Source organism: Rutidosis leptorrhynchoides, chromosome 1, assembly GCF_046630445.1.
Source record: "Rutidosis leptorrhynchoides isolate AG116_Rl617_1_P2 chromosome 1, CSIRO_AGI_Rlap_v1, whole genome shotgun sequence".
Classification (NCBI taxonomy): Eukaryota; Viridiplantae; Streptophyta; class Magnoliopsida; order Asterales; family Asteraceae; genus Rutidosis; species Rutidosis leptorrhynchoides.
In genome coordinates this window covers 137108156-137125012 of record NC_092333.1, presented here as the reverse complement: position 1 = coordinate 137125012, position 16857 = coordinate 137108156, and the positions used below count along the sequence as shown (strand labels likewise).

At 35.8% G+C, this 16857-nt stretch overlaps 2 protein-coding genes across 2 annotated transcripts; one reads left to right on the top strand and one right to left on the bottom strand.

Annotated features, from left to right (window-relative positions):
• The first annotated feature begins 441 nt into the window (after positions 1-441).
• LOC139865568 (probable catabolite repression protein creC) lies at positions 442-4540 on the top strand. Its single transcript, XM_071853643.1, has 11 exons — positions 442-794; positions 1280-1591; positions 2390-2498; positions 2581-2674; positions 2772-2859; positions 2953-3036; positions 3120-3213; positions 3290-3377; positions 3454-3559; positions 3664-3753; positions 3830-4540. The coding sequence occupies exons 1-11, from the start codon at positions 585-587 to the stop codon at positions 4202-4204; spliced, it is 1650 nt and encodes a 549-aa protein (XP_071709744.1). The 5' UTR covers positions 442-584; the 3' UTR covers positions 4205-4540.
• Positions 4541-6437: 1897 nt separating this feature from the next.
• On the bottom strand, positions 6438-8766 carry LOC139889400 (serine/threonine-protein kinase-like protein CCR1). The gene has a single exon (XM_071872356.1). The coding sequence runs from the start codon at positions 8764-8766 to the stop codon at positions 6463-6465; it is 2304 nt and encodes a 767-aa protein (XP_071728457.1). The 3' UTR covers positions 6438-6462.
• Between the last annotated feature and the right edge of the window lie 8091 nt (positions 8767-16857).

Sequence of the window (16857 nt, the reverse complement as noted above, 5' to 3'; positions counted from 1 at the left end):
AGACATATCATTTGAGTAGATAATTGACCTTTTCCAGGCTCATACACTAGAGATAAAATAATTGATAGGTTTTTTTTTAATTGTAATTAGTAAATTGCATTTATCATAGTGAAGTATTTCATTTATGTACCATTTCATGATTTTTTTTACACTAAGAGCGACTTCACTTTTACTATAATTTTTAACTACATTGTAACGACATGCTTATATACTAAAGACCATTCTAATTAAAAAATAATTAAAATATTTTTTCATTGTACTTGTATTTTACAGCTAATCAGTCTCAATGTTAACGCTATCAAAAACTAATTTATAAAATTGTCGTTGCACGGCATGGATATATAGATAGATATAGATTATCATCCACACATAAGTATATTCAAATTCAAATATATAAATATAAATATAAAATAAATATAAATTACACTTTAATTTCAATTTTTCATATCCATCGGCCCCATAAATCCGACTTAGTCACCCCGATCATCATCATTCAAATTCTTTTATAACCAACATAAACCCTAATTTAATTCCCCATTCAATCAAACCACTTCACACAATGATAAAATCACTAATTCACAACAATGATCTCTACATCCACCACTAATACAATGACGTCATCAGCAACCAATAACTACAACGCCACCGGTTCAACCGTCGCCGGCGGACAACAACAACAACCGACCGGATTGAAAACCTACTTTAAAACACCAGAAGGAAGATACAAACTTAAATATGAGAAATCACATCCCACCGGCTTCCTTCATTACACTCATGGTAAATCAGTTACTCAGGTAATTAATCAATTTCTAGGGTTTCTAAATTTCATACTTTTCCTCAATTTTTAACCTAATATTATATTTTGCTCAATTTTGTTGTTAGGTTATGCTTTCAATAGCTTAAATTGAATGAATTTCTGGATTGCATTATTAAATTATGGTTTGATTGTGCAATTTTAATAATATTTGCTAAGAACAGTAGGAATTATAATCACACGCCAAGGTTTTTCGATGCGTCTAGACGTATACCGAAAAATTATTTGAATTTTGTGAACTGCAAGGCCTCAGAATTCAATCAAGAACTTGTATACAGATTGAAAGATATTAATAACTTCATAATGCGATTTTGTCAACTTACACGACTTGGATTTATACGTATTTAGCAGTTCTCACAGTTCTTATCGAAACTTTCACCTATGCATACAAATTATATTAATCATAAGATGATAGTGGTATTGTAATTAGTTGTGAGCTGTCTATATTTGTAATGTGGATACCAGGTGACTTTGGCGTGTCTCAAGGAGAAATCTACTGCTTCGTTGCCGTCATCATCGTTATCTAGTTTAGGTGTTGGAAGTGGGGTGAGATCAGCAGCTGCAAAGTTATTAGGGAGTAATGGGAGTAAGACACTTGGTCTTGTTGGTGGGAATGGGGGAAGTAAGTTATTGAGTGGGGCCAGTAAAGTTGGGTTATCGGGTACTTCAAATACTAATAGTTATGCTAATAATATGAACTTTGATGGAAAGGGGACTTACTTGGTATTCAATGTTGGTGATGCTATTTTCATCAGTGATTTGAGCTCTCCCGATAAGGTAATCTAATGTCATTGTGATTGTAGTTTCAATTGTTTATGTATGTTTTTCGGGTTGTTTGGTTGTGCGTTTTTTTAGTGCTTTTGTAAATGTGAATAGTTAGTTGGATAGTCTTCTGTAGAATATATTTTTTGAATATACTATAGTTCACTATATGTTCTAATTACTAAAGAAATTAATACATAATTGAAATTCGTGTGATAAAAAATAGAGATGATTTGTTGAAAGATGAGTAAAAGCTTCTCAAATCAGGATAAATCATGGAGTAAATACTAAATAGGTAATTTGTTATATCTCGATACTAATTTTAATGTCATTGTGATAATAGTTTTAATTGTTTATGTATGTTTTAGGGGTTGTTTGGTTGTGTAATTTTATAGCGATATAATGATTATGTAAATATGGATAGTGAGTTGGATAGCCTTCTGTAGGATTTATATTTTTGAATTTACTATAGTTCACTATATGTTCATGTATAGCACTGATCTAAATACGAAAGAAGTTAATACATAATTGACACTTTTGTGATAAAAAAAGAGATGTTTTGCTGAAAGAAGAGTAAAAGCCTCTCAATTCAGGATAATTCATGGGGTAAATTGGTAATTTGTTATACCTCGATACTAAGTTTTGTTGCAGCTTATATGATTTCTAGAAAGTTGATTATTGTTTCGGATATTTTGCAGTAGAGTCTGTTAATTTTAACAATAAATTTGATTATTGAGATTTCAGATAATCAGTTTTAAAAATCAAATCCCATTAAACGAGTCAGAATATGAGATCCTTTAACATTCTATGCAGGATCCAATAAAGTCTATACAGTTCAGCACTTCAAATCCTATCTCTCACGCCTTTAATCCAGATGCAAGAGATGGACATGATTTGCTCATTGGATTGAATTGTGGAGATGGTATACATATCTTCTGTAAATATGTCATAGTATTAGTATTTTATAAATGCATATTAATTGCATTTATGCTTTGAATTTGTAGTTTATTCAGTTTCATTAAGACTACAATTACAAGATGTTGGAAAAAAGCTTGTCGGAGCCCAGCATTATAACAAAGATGGCTGTGTAAATAACAGGCAATACAAGAATTTCTTTAATCTGTTATATTATATTCTTTTAGCAGGTTCTATGTTCTTGTCTGCTAATGTAATTGTTTAATATTTTTTCCTGCAGTCGCTGTACTAGCATTGCATGGGTTCCTAATGGCGATGGCACCTTCGTTGTGGCCCATGCAGATGGTAATATGTATGTATATGAAAAGGCAAGTTTTATACAATAAAAAGCTTGTACATTTTTTTTTTCTTGTGGTGGGACTTAAATATTTATGTGTCTAATACTGGCTCCCTTTTTACAGAGTAAAGATGGTTCGGGTGATCCTTCTTTTCCTGCTATCAAGGATCCAACTCAATTTTCTGTCTCACATGCACGCAACAGTAAGGTACTACTAAATTGATTTATCTATACACAGACTAATTTTATCGTTCGTATGGTAATTGCATAAATATATACTCGTTTGTGCAGAATCCTATTGCTCGATGGCATATATGTCAGGGTTCAATAAATAGCATCACGTTCTCAAGTGATGGTGCATATATCGCGATTGTTGGAAGGGATGGTAAGTAACATTCTTAGTTTCTTGGAAATTTTGGGTTACTTTTTTTTATCATTTAGTATATATATTTCAATGGCAGGTTATCTTCGAGTCTTCGACTTCAAAACTGAACAGCTCGTATGTGGAGGGAAAAGCTATTATGGTGCTCTATTATGTTGCTCTTGGAGGTGAAAGTCTTAATCTTGACCTTTTTTTAAAAAAAACAAAAAAGTATGATTAAAATTTAATTGTTATTAATGACAGTATGGATGGAAAATACATATTAACCGGAGGTGAAGATGACTTGGTTCAGGTTTGGAGTATGGAAGAGCGAAAAATTGTTGCATGGGGTGAGGGGCATAGTTCATGGGTAAGTTCTGATAATTTACTTATTTAGATTTTTTTGTTTTTTGTTTTTTTTTGTTTTGTTTTGTTTTTTTTTTTGGGTCCTGATGTTACTATTGACGGTTGCAGGTGAGTGGTGTTGCGTTTGACTCGTATTGGTCAACTCCAAATACGGATAATACTGAAAGTGTCGTGTATCGATTTGGTTCTGTTGGCCAGGTATGCTAGGATTCAATCTGAAAAGTGCAATATCTTATTTTTGGTTGAGACATTTTAACGAGCAGTTTGTGTGCAGGACACACAATTACTATTGTGGGATCTGGAAATGAACGAGATAGTAGTACCACTACGTCGTGCTGCAGGTGGTTCACCCACTTTCAGTACTGGAAGCCAATCTGCTCATTGGGACAACGGTGCCCCGGTTAGTGGTTTACAACCTGCACCGAGCATGCGAGACGTCCCAATGATCTCACCTTTAGCAGTTCATCGTGCTGAAACTGAACCACTTTCTGGTTTAATATTCACTCGGGATTCGATCCTGACTGTGTGTCGAGAAGGTCACATTAAGGTCTGGAGCAGACCAAGTTCAGAGTCCGAATTGGTTTCGGATACAAGTTTGAACGAGAAGCCTCTTAAAGTTGGGGTTGCATTTAGTAACAGCAGGCAATGATTTTGAGCTCATTTTTAAGGTTATGTTGAGTTTGTGGATGCAAAATAGGTGTTTTGTGCAGAAGGTAATAGACTAACCAACAACAGATGATGCTGATGTTCCCATGCTGATGGGGAATTGATGAGTGAAACAGGACACTTTAATCAATTTGTAAGTATGAAAGAGAGATGTAATAATAACTAACCTTAATTAATAATTCAAGTTTCATTTTGTTTCAAAATGAATACTAATAATCCAATACCCATGTTTCATGTTAGTTCTGTTCTTTACCTTGACAGTTTTTATGTTTGATATTTGCAACTAGTTAAAAGGAAAACAGGGTATGTTTGTTAATTTTTAATACAAACAAGTTTGTTTTGTAGTGATATACTACGTAGCAGGCAATGGCATGTTGATTGAAATGCATCTCAAATTTTCATGTTCATATTTCTTTTTTTCTTTTTTTGAAAAGCAACTATAATTGATATTATGAACATGTACAAGAGTGGAACGAATGGGTCAAAATAAAGACCCAGACATCCAAGCACGAGAACAGCCAAGTGCTTTTACAAAGCTTTACACATGCACTTTGGCCTCCAAAACACTATTCGGATCTAACAACCAACGATGCCAATCAAAAGAGGTGGTCTTCATCCGATTGTTTATCCACTCGAAAGCTTTGAGTTGAATCTCACTAACAATTTTTGGCGACGCCCACGATTCATTATGAAATAATTTGTGATTTCTATTTTTCCAAATGTAGTACCCCGTCACCCACCGCACCGCTTGCCAAGAAAGTTTTTGAAACTTAGCCATGTTATTACCATTACACCCGTCTGTCGAGAATAGCTCCGATAAAGAACCACTGCCCGAGAAGTTAGCACCCCACCCGAGAAGTTACACCCGTCTGTCATGTTCATATTTCTAGTTTAGTTTTTGTTACCAGTAACGACTAACTAACGAATCTGCAATACCTTTGTGCCAAAACTTCAATTGCATGTACTATTATGACTTGAGCAAATGCGCTAAATGGCTGTTATAACCAAATTGTAGTGACACATCAGTCAGTCAGTATCCTGCATGGATGTTGTTCAGTGCAAAGCAGACCTGTCTGATGGTTTTATATCAAATGTAATCTTTTAATCTTTGAGTCTACTTAAATATGTATATATATTTTCATTTCATGATTCGCCGTTCTTCTGATCTCAGCCATCAATTATGACGGATTTCCGTCGTGTTTCACCAATTAGGCAATTACTACCACTAAATATCAGAAGCCAATTCATAATGCAATCACTCAACTGAAGTTACCTAGTTCTAACCTGTTTCCTTTAATCAAATTGAGGTAAAGTTAATTTTAGGTTTTTGATTTAGCAAATTATTGAAATTGAATAATTAAGTTCCTCTTTCAATTCCAGTTGATTGTTATGCATCTAATTTGTTAACCAGCTTTTATAGTATTAGTTCGATGTATGTACTACTTACAATTCATTTGGATGCTTGATTCAGTGATTGCATTGCACAACTTCAATCATATCCGTTACTAATTATCTACATTATTGATATTGATTTGTAGATTAGGTTTCTATTGCAATAGTTTTAGATGATATCATGAATTATGTGTATCAAAGATCAACATTCTTAATTCTTAATTAATTTAATAACATATGACCTTAAACTTTATCACTTTTAATATACAGAGTAATATATTTTAGTTAGTAAAAGTAGTGTTGGTACACATGAATCATGATCTAATTTCAAAAGGTTGTTTGTTGTATTAGAAACATGAGGAATTAGATTCCCATATCAATGCTTTACTATACCAATAAGACAACTTCTTTTCCTCTATATATAAACTCATTTTCCCTTTTTGTTTACCTTTGCTTTATTACTATAGATTGTATGTATTGATATTTAATTTTTCTTCAATTAAATATGAATAATTAGATATAAGAGGTAACATATAAATGAGTTACAAAGCAAAAAACAAAGAGAAATAAATGAACTTACAAATAAAAAAGTGATTAATTTTATAGAACTTAAATAGTAACCAAACTAAGATAGCTGAAAAATCAAAAACATGTGTATAAAGTATGAAATACCAATATATTTATTAAATCTGAAATGATGGTGAGAGTTTATAATTAACAACAGCTCAGAACAATATACAGTTGCAAAAGAGCAGCAAGTAACTCACCAAGAATCTGCCCAAAAAAAAGATAAAAAAAAAAAAAAAAAAAAACTCAACTTTTTTTTTTTTTTTTTTAAATGAACATGAATCACAAAATCAAACCTTCTTTCACAAGTTGCTCCAAGAATGTTGATACTTCAGCCATTGATGGTCTTTCACATGGATTTTCCCTCACAGCCACCTCTGCCATGTCAGCAAGTTTAAGCAATGGTACAACGACACGTGGCAGACCAACAAACCTATCGATTATCGCAGCTGCTTTCCCTTGTCGAATCAATGGTACTGCCCATTCGACTATACTTGAAGGCGTGCAGTCTCGATCATTCGCTTTTCTTCCACTAAGTATTTCAAGTAACAAAATACCGAAGTTGTAAACATCGTCTCGCATATCGAGAATCACATCACCATCGTTTCTTAATAGTCCGAAATCAGAAATTCGAGCACCCCAATCAGCGTCTAGTAAAATATTCGAACTTTTAACATCACGATGCGCGATTGGAGGGACGAATTCTGTATGTAAAAACTCTAAACCCTTTGCAGCCTGCATCGCGATTCTTAGCCTAAGTGGCCAGTTTAAAGGCGATAATCCTCCGTGGAGATGATCATAGAGCGTACCGTGTGGCATCAGCTCGTAAACCAACAATCTTTCGCCCATTTCGGCACAGTATCCTAATAAGTTAACCACATTACTGTGCCTAACACTGCAAAGAATCTCGAGTTCCATTTCGAATTCCCTACTGTTTGTATGAATGATTGTTGCAGCATTGGCCCGTTTGACCGCCACCTGGCGCCCGTCTGCCAACACAGCTTTGTAAACGAACCCGTAACTCCCCCGACCCAGCTCGTTAAACTCTTTGAACCCGTTTGTCGCGTCTTTTAGCTCCGATAATCGGAACACTTGAGCTAGACCGGGACACGGTGCAACCGATACTGCACATGGTACAACTGTCCCATCTGGTGCATCTGTTTCCTTTTCTCTTTGCTTACCCATACAAGATGCAAACTGCTTCTTTTTCTTACCTTTCATTGGGTAAAAACGAAGCGTAACGCACACGAAGATTAAAATTAACAAGAACCCGAGAATCGATGAACCGATTATGATCATTAGTTTACGCAATTGATGTAACCGATGATCTTGATGAGGTTGTTGAGGCTTAATGTTGCAAACTTCATAACAAGAACTGTTTTGACAAAGTGAGCATGGGGTGCATACCCGATCAGCGTTTTCAGTACACGAACTCGAAGGAAAAAACCCGTTCGAACAATTGAACCCGCAAGGCGAACAAATGTTCAAATCTTTTCGAACACACAAACTTGTCAAATCGGGCTCGTGTAAATTACTAGCATTAAACGCGAACTTCCCGGGCCCACAAGATCCGGGGATACATAAACCCGGGCTGCATAACTGCAACGGTGGATCGAAATCTTTAGGTGAAGTAGCATTTGCAAACCAACAATCAAGAACCAAATCTTCTTCTCTTATCCCACACATGATCGAATCCGAAGATGCAATCGATAAAAAACCTTCGTTAGGGATAGAAGAGTAATTTACCTTCCCCCAACACTCAATACCATGATCATCTCTTCTTATACCACAAAAATGTTGAGCACCAATTGCTAACGAAACAAACGATCGGTTAACGGGCGGATCAAGAATCGATGAATTTACCAAATTCGAATCGCCCCAACACTTGATCTCACCGGACGATTCCAAAACACCGCAAATCGAACTTTTACCAGACGATAAAGCAAGAAAATGTTCTGATAAATTTGGAACATTTAAAGTATATGCATTTGGTCCCCAACATTTGATCCCACCATCTTTAAGACTACCACAACTAAACCCATCACCAGAAACTATATTTTTAAACAAATCTTGATTATAATTATAATACTGGCCACTTTGTTTCGAAGTGAGACCGTTATTACCGTTATCAACGATATCCCAACAATCAACAACGGTCGAATCGGTTTCAGAATAATAAGATCCTCTGATACCACAAACATGATCTTTACCTGAAGATATATGTGAGTAAGAAATGGATTGATATACCTGAGGAACAAGATCAGAGCCATAACCCATTGAATCCCAACAAGAAACATATGAAGTATTGACTAAAATACCACACATAAACCCATACCCACCACTAAGTGCAGCCATAGGTGGCACATTAATAGCCAAATTTAAAGAATTTGAAGTTAAGCTACTAGTGTTCCTACCCCAACATATAACTTCTTGTTTCCCACTTGCATCTATGGCACAAAAGAAGTCGTTTTGGCCGAAAACAGCCGAGATCGGACCCATGGATCCAAACCCATATGCAAATGAGATAAGTGAGACACAAAAGAGGAAAAATATTGTATCTTGGAGAGTATGATTTGAGTTATTCATGAGGTTCTGGATTGTATGAAAGAGAGCAAGTTTTACGGAGTATATGGAAACAAGAATATGATGATGATGATGATGATGATGATGATGATGATGATGATGATGATGATGATGATAGAGGAAGATAGAACGTGGGCATTTCCATATTTTATGAGACTTTTATAAATATATACAGAGTTATAAATTAAGTCGTTAAAAATGTGTACAAGTAGAACTAGTTGTAGTTACTGTGTGTTTGCAGAGTGTGAGATGTAAATATGGAGGATATTGGCTACTTGCTGATGCTTGTCATGTGCAGCCCCTTTGGGTCCAGTTGTCTTTTTCTTATTTGGTATAATTGACCAATAGACATCAATTTATTTTTCTAAGTTTTTAGCCAATAGGGTTAGAGAGATACTATAATAATTAATAAGGTAACATAACTTTGTGTCCGTATTATAGAGGTGTACATTTTGCTCATAAAGTAAGGAAGTTGTGGCTTTAAATAACTCAAGTAGAGTACTATTTTTGTTAGTTTTTAATGGTTAGACTACTTAATTAGAGTATGACTTTTGTGTAAACTAGATAAACTGACGTTCTATTGGTCACTATCGTAGTCACAGTTTGGTTGTTCTTAAGAATAGTTTAGTGTAGCCGGTATTTATGATTTCCACTGTTTATAGCTTTAGTCTGCTTTATTTTCTTGGCAAATGCGCTTTTACCATATTGGTGATACCGTTTGATTTGATTTGTTTATCTCTGCTAGGACTCGTTGTTGAAATTGTTGTATCAGTTTTACTTGTTGATATTCAGATCAGTTATTACGTTGTTCGAAAATAAACTGGTTACTGGCTGATAATTCACAAAAGGTTGTTTGATCAGGCAATATATCATAACTCGGGATCAGTTGATTTCAATGGGACCTTTTTTCATTAATCACACAACATGCAGTATTCAATTTATTATGTGAAATCACGAGAGTTGAAACGCCATCCATTGTGCGTCTCACATCGAAGTTTGTGTTTGGAGAATGATACCACTAGTAGAACGTGTTAGGAGTGCGAAGCAAGTTAAACTAGGAATCGAAAAACGAAAATTGAAGGTTGCTGAAAACAAGCGAATCGCGACCGCTATAGGATCATTGCGACCGCGATGGGTGGACAACAAAAAAAGGATCTGGAAAAGCCTGCATCGCGACTGCGAGGCATGTATTGCGACCGCGATGCGTGTCTGACGGGAGGTTTCCAGAATCGCGTTTTCTTGTTCCCAAAGCTATTTCCTTGTTAAGTTTTGCCTATATAAGCATCTTATTGTAACCCATACATGTATCCACGAAAATTATCAATAAAAGAATTCTCTTATGTGGCCGAAGATTAAAGTAATCATTCTTGATTACATATAACCTCGTTGAATTCTCTTGTCTTTATCTTTTTTGCTAGTTTCTTCATATACATCAACTATTTTCATTTATTGTAAGTGGGTTTGATAACCTAGGGTTATCAAGTCTTGTTAGGGCTCACATGCTTTATTCCTAACAAGTGGTATCAAGAGCTTTGGTTCGGTTTCACGGGAACAATGGCGGAAAAGAGTGATGTGAAGATTGATAAGTTTGATGGGAATGATTTTAGCTTTTGGAAGATGCAAATTGAAGATGTGCTCTATCAAAAGAAGCTTTACTAACCGTTGAAGGGTGTTAAACCGGAAGAGATGACTCAAGGCGAGTGAGAGTTGTTGGATAGGCAAGCCCTAGGAGTTGTTCGACTTTCTCTGGCCAAGAACGTTGCTTACAACATCGTGGGTGAAACCACAACGGCGGGTTTACTTCCGGCTTTATCTAACATGTATGAAGAGCCATCCGCTTTGAACAAAGTTTTCTTGATTCGGCAATTGGTGAATGCTAGGATGATGGAGGGTTCCTCGGTGGCGGATCATGTTAACGAATTTAATTCTATTTTAACTCGTTTGAAATTGGTGAATATTAAATTCGATGATGAGCTTGAGGCGTTGTTTTTGCTATCTTCATTGCCCGATAGTTAGGTCGGTACGGTTACGACAGTTGGTAGTTCCTCCGGAACTACTAAGTTAACTTTTGAAGGAATCCGAGATTTGACTCTTAGCAAAGGTATTCGTAGGAAAGATTCGAATAGAAGTTCGGGTTCGGTTCTAAGTGTTAGTCGGGGAAGAGCTAGGTCAGAAGTCCATCAAGGAGCAAGAACGTGGTGTGTTGGAATTTTTAACAAGTTGGTCACCATAATTCAAAGTGACCGAGTCATAAATCTGGTGGGAGCGTATCGACTATGGTGATCGAGATGCGTTGATGTGCCAAAAAGGGGTTCTTGATGAATCTTGGGTTTTAGATTCGGGTGACTCGTATCATGTTACCCTATAGATGAAAGAGATGGTGAACTTCAAGGGATACTCCGCTAACGTTCGAGTTGCGAATGAGAGTGCACTTGATATTGCGGGTATTGGTGATCTCGTGGTTAGACACTTGAATTATGCTTGAATCTTGAGGAATGTGCGGTTCATTCCAAAGCTCAAAAGTCGGTTGATCTCGGTTGGGCAATTGAATGATGATAATTGTCATGTCCTATTTGGAGATCAAAAGTGGGTAGTGTTTAGGGGAGATTATGTGGTTACTCGCGGGTTTAGAAGAAGAACCATGTATATGGTTGAAGTTCCTAAAGAGAAATGGCTAGGTGATTTTGTGGATTTCAAAATTCCTTGCATGCTAATGCTTTTCGGAATTATTGAGGGATCTTGTTTGACTAGGAGCTCAAAGGAAGTTGAAGCTAGTGGAGATTCTGGTCGAATTGGGTACGCTAGAGCTTTCGGTACTTCACGTAGATCTTCTTCAATGGCAATTTTGTTGTGGTCGATCGAGAAAGATGAACAAGAGGTTTTCTTAAGAGTCATGGTTGATGATACATACGTACAGTGGGAGTGGGCTTGGGATGGAAAATTGGCTTTGTCAAAAGACGTGCGCACGTATGTGGTCGGTGTTCCAATGGTGAAAGCAAAGGTGGTTATGTGGAAGATCAAGGGTTAGGTTGCGTTCTCACACGGTTGCCTTGATGGTGTTATCCACATGTTTAATCTACCGGTGGGTTTATTCTTTATTGTAAAGTTGAATCGGGCGGATGATATTGTGTACGGGTGGATCGCTTGGGCGATGGGGTTAGTTGGGTCGAGTCGGACTCAAACGACCCGTTATCTCCAAAAATAAGGAGGTGGGTGCCATAGCCAAAGAGTTGTCCTTGTTTCCCAAGCTAGTAACATAAAGGATCGAATTATAGCTCAACGGTATTTTTGGTGTCGGAAGACTTCACTTGCTCGAAGTTTATCGGGTGAAGTGCGGGTGATTCGGGTGCAAATCCGACGGTATCAAAAGGAGGTATAATTAGCGGGTCTTTGTTGTGGGATTATGATGTTGATGTCGATGATGTTAGGTTTCAGTGAGTGTTGTTTAACGTCTCTTTGAGTGAGAGATTGTTGGAGTGCGACGTGAGTTAAACTAGGAATCAGAAAACAAAAATTGAACATTGCTGAAAACAAGCGAATCGCGACCGCGATAGGATCATTGAGACTGCGATGGGTGGACAGCAAAATAAGGATCTGGAAAAGACTGCATCGCGACCGCGATGCATGTATTGCGACCACGATGCGTGTCTGACAGGATGTTTCCAGAATCATGTTTTATTGTTCCCAAAGCTATCTTCTTGTTGAGTTTTGCCTATTTAAGTATCTTATTGTAACCCATACATGTATCCACGAAAATTATCAATAAAAAACTCTCTTTGGTGGCCGAGGATTAAAGTAATCATTCGTGATTACATATAACCTCGTTAAATTCTCTTGTCTTTATCGTTTTTGCTAGTTTCTTCATATACATCAACTAGTTTAGTTTATTGTAAGTGAGTTTGATAACCTAGGGTTTTCAAGTCTTGTTAGGGCTCACTTGATTTATTCCTAACAGAACTCATATGCAATATTAATCTTATACAATTGAAAATATTGTGATAGGTTCAAACGGATTAAAAATTGTAATACCCGTGTTTAGGGCTTAGTGGTAAGTGACTATTTTACCCTTGGTTTATATTAAATTATTGATAGTAATGAAATAATAAATAATGTGTTTATAATTTATAAGTGTTTAGATGAATTCATTTTGTGACAAGGGTTACGAAACTAATCTGTATATTTGATTTGCACTTCGCTTGGACCACCTAACGTGAGCATTGTGTTTTAGATAAAAGTTAAAATACATGTGTGTGTTGGGAATGGGTTTCCTTTACCTAAAAAAACCTGGAATGCCTTTTATACTGATTCCATATCTTATTTCTATTTTAGGAAACCTTAACAACCTTACCTAAAACCTTGTTGCCCTAAGATCTTAAAAATTTAATATTTGAAGAAATCAAGTAAATAAATTCGTGTGATTATTCCGTGTGAATCTATAATCAAAAATAGGTAATCTAAAGCTTGATCAATATGATTTAGGTTAGAGTTTTATGAGTTTTTGTTTAAACTATGAATTAGTGATTAAATCTTGTTTATATGTTTTTGTTATGCAAAAGTGATGCTTGTAATGGTTTATATATGATATAAGTGAAGTTTTTTTGAGTATGGTTTGTTTAAAACATATCAACATCAAGATTTGGGTGTAAATTCGTAAACATCAAGATGCTGCTTTTCTTTGACTTCACATGAATGAGATGTCACTCTTGCAGATGAGCCCATTTAGGGACATGAGTGTGTCTTAGTACGGATGAGATCTCACCCGTACGAGTGAAACCTTAACCTTAAATGAGACTTGACTAACACAAGTGAGTTCACTCTTGCGTACCAAGTGGTTAACCGTACAGATGAAAGTTCAACCTTACGGGCTAGACTATTGATTCTATTACTAAATGATATTAGTCACTCACACATATCAGATGTCACTCGCATGGGTGAAGTGACTCACATGGGCGTGTGAGAGTCACACGTCAATATGATCCGATAGATTACCCGATGTGATGTGTTTGCATGTTTTGACTATTTTCTTGCTTTAAATTTGTTAAGTATAAGTTGGAATATTATACCGACTCGGAATATGATATTTTCATGTGATTAATACAAAGGTGAAGGCTCAGTAAAATAAGATCTTTGAGTTTCAACCTTGTGCTAAAGATGAGTGAAACTATCCCTTCGGATAATAGTATATATTAGCAAGTTGTGCTATTGTGGCCATGTCTACAAATAAGACTGACTGGTTATAGTAATGATTATACTGTGATGATGGTTATATTGATGATTTAGTATAATGAACTATTGGTAGATCCTAGCCCGATCAGCTAGTGATTGTAGGCCTGTACAAGCCGCTGATCCTCTTGTTATAGTTGTTGTTACCTCTATGCTATTTGTTGGTTAGTGATGCAATAATAATATTCAAATGTTAACCACTTTGTTTTGATAATGACACCAAGTCTTACGTGCTTAAACAACATATAGAACAACACAAGTTCACAAGCCTACACAATCTCTAGTAAACAATCAATACACAAAACCGTTAAATCAAAAGAGTCATTTGAAAAATACTGAAGGAGCACGGTTGGGTCTACGGTCGACCGCATGTCAGAACGTGGGATGCCGTGTACCTTGATTCCATGAAACAAGGTACACGGTCGACTCCACGGTCAGCCGTGGGTCGACCGTAGTTTCTCCTGTCCGGATATTTGATTGAAAAATGTTTGACTACTTCGGAGCATCTATAATTTATGTAAGTAACTAGGGGGGGGTGAATAGTTACTTGATACGTTTTTAACACTTTTTCGATTGATCACGAAATTCAATTTAACTTTGATCAACCAACTCAACTCAAACTTGATGTGTGTAGTGTATATGTTCAAAATGATAAATGAAGTAATGTAAAGAACATAGACACAAGGATTTATAGTGGTTTGGGTGGATGTTAAGTAATCCACCTTAATCCACTCCCCGATTACACTAATCGGGATTTGTTGCTTCACTAAGCACTTTTCTTCAAACCCGGTGGAGATCCGATTTACAAGTCTTCAACTTCTTTGGTAGACAACAAACCTAATCTTTCTATCCCTTTGAAAGATTAACTCCAACCTAGATCAACTTGTCTTCACCTTGGACAAGTATTAATCTCCAAATAATATTAATCAACTTCCTAAGTCCCTTTAAGGAAGTAGATCACTAAGCTAGCCTATGCTTCTACTAATTGAAGTTACAAGACTTATACACTTTGCAATGATGATCCTAAGACAATACTAGGACATACATTACACTAAGTAAACTCACAAGATTAATGATTTTGATTAGTAAGTTTACAATAACCAAATTCTATATCTATAAGATCATAGAATCTTCTCTTGCTATATCACATTTGAGTAGTAATTGGAGCCCTTGTGATCTCTGAAAATAAGCCTTTGAAATATGTAAGAGGGTCAACTTCAAATGCTCTTAAATGTTTGCCTTTTCTAGTGGGATTCAAAAAGTAGCCGTTGACACACGGTTGCCTGCACGGTCGACCGTGGTGTGACTGTGGTACGACCGTGCGTGCTCCAGTCCAAAATTGGTATCCGTTGTATAGCCGTTTGACTCAAATTTGAACACCACATTTTGGCACCTTTACTCCTTCTAGCACCTGCAAAAGAAACCAAATATCCTATACAATTACTATATGCATTAAGTGTGTGAGATTTGGTCTTAATGCATGAAAGTGACTAATCATTCCAAAAGTGGCAAACCCAACATTCTTGGAGAAGTGTCTTGATTGATATTTTGGAAAATCTCAGTTTGGTCAAGACTTAGTTAGTCACTTTAATGCCCTTGGTTCAATTCTAAAGACTAGTCACTATGTCATTAACTTCCTAGTTTCAATTAATCACAAGTCATGTTCTTTTTGAGTTTGGTTAGAGATTAATTGAATAATGTCTCTATAAGATAATCATGAAATATGTAGAGACATCAAAGTTAAGTCATAAGCAATCACCCTTAGTTACTTAGACTAGACCAAATAGAAAATTGACTATACTTTCATTGTGAACCATTTTACACTTAATCTATTGGAGTAGGTTAGTTACTTGAATCCTAACTAGTGAGCACATATCAAACATATTAATCAAGTTGACAAGTTTATGTGTATTAATCATATTGGCAAATAGCAAGTAATACTCACATAGCAAGAGATAGTTATTCTAGAATCAATCATATAGATACTTGCACAACTTATAATTCAAGCTTTAACAAGTTTAAGTGCAATATAACATATTGCTTGATTAATGTGTAAGCACACATTAATGTCCAACACATGCACAAGGGAAGAGCAATCTCTAGTTGGGACTTGGTGACCATCCTAAATGTATCTAAGTGTGTTTTAGGATTACAAGTCATTACTAGTTAACCTTGAGAGCATTGTTCCTCATTTAGCTTTAATTAATCACTAAGTCATTTCTAATAGCAATTATTGTTCTAGTGATATTGGCTTAAGTGTATTCGTACTTGATGATCATACTAAGAATATCTAGATAAGAATTAAGATCACAAGTTGTTGATTAACACTTATGTGTTATGCCTAATCTTGGTTAATTTGTCATTAAAATGTCATTAGGCGTAATTAATCACAATTAGTGTTTTTATGACCAAAACTCAATTGAGTATGGAGAAGGCATCTATTCTAAGCATGTTGAGAAAGGTTTCATGAATTATAGATCTCGGGAACTAGTTAAACTTTATTTGGTCGAAAATGGTAACAGAGAAAACTGCGGTTGCACTGCGGTTGACCGTGGTGGCGACCGTGCAACTTGTTTTCACAAAACTGCGTTGCAATTCAGTTTGGGGTTTCACGGTTGACTATGTGTTTAGCTGAACTTTTAATTTCATTCTTTAACCTATGTTTGACTTGGTCGTTTGCAAGATAAAGTATGGATTAGTGACCTTGCGTGTTTTATGTTAAGATGTCAGTCATTACTTATGCGTATGTATGTGTCATCATCAAAACATATTCTTTGGTTAATTAAGTTTATCGTTTAGTGCATTAACCCACATTCAACCAACATTCTCGCCTTTTTTGATGATGACAAACATACAAGTGATGAGTGATAT

Coding starts and splice junctions, on each gene's coding strand:
- LOC139889400 (XM_071872356.1), bottom strand. CDS start 8,766: ATGAATAACTCAAATCATACTCTCCAAGATACAATATTTTTCCTCTTT.
- LOC139865568 (XM_071853643.1), top strand. CDS start 585: ATGATCTCTACATCCACCACTAATACAATGACGTCATCAGCAACCAAT. Junction 2,499..2,580: donor TGGATTGAATTGTGGAGATG/GTATACATATCT, acceptor TTGAATTTGTAG/TTTATTCAGTTTCATTAAGA. Junction 3,214..3,289: donor CGCGATTGTTGGAAGGGATG/GTAAGTAACATT, acceptor TTTCAATGGCAG/GTTATCTTCGAGTCTTCGAC.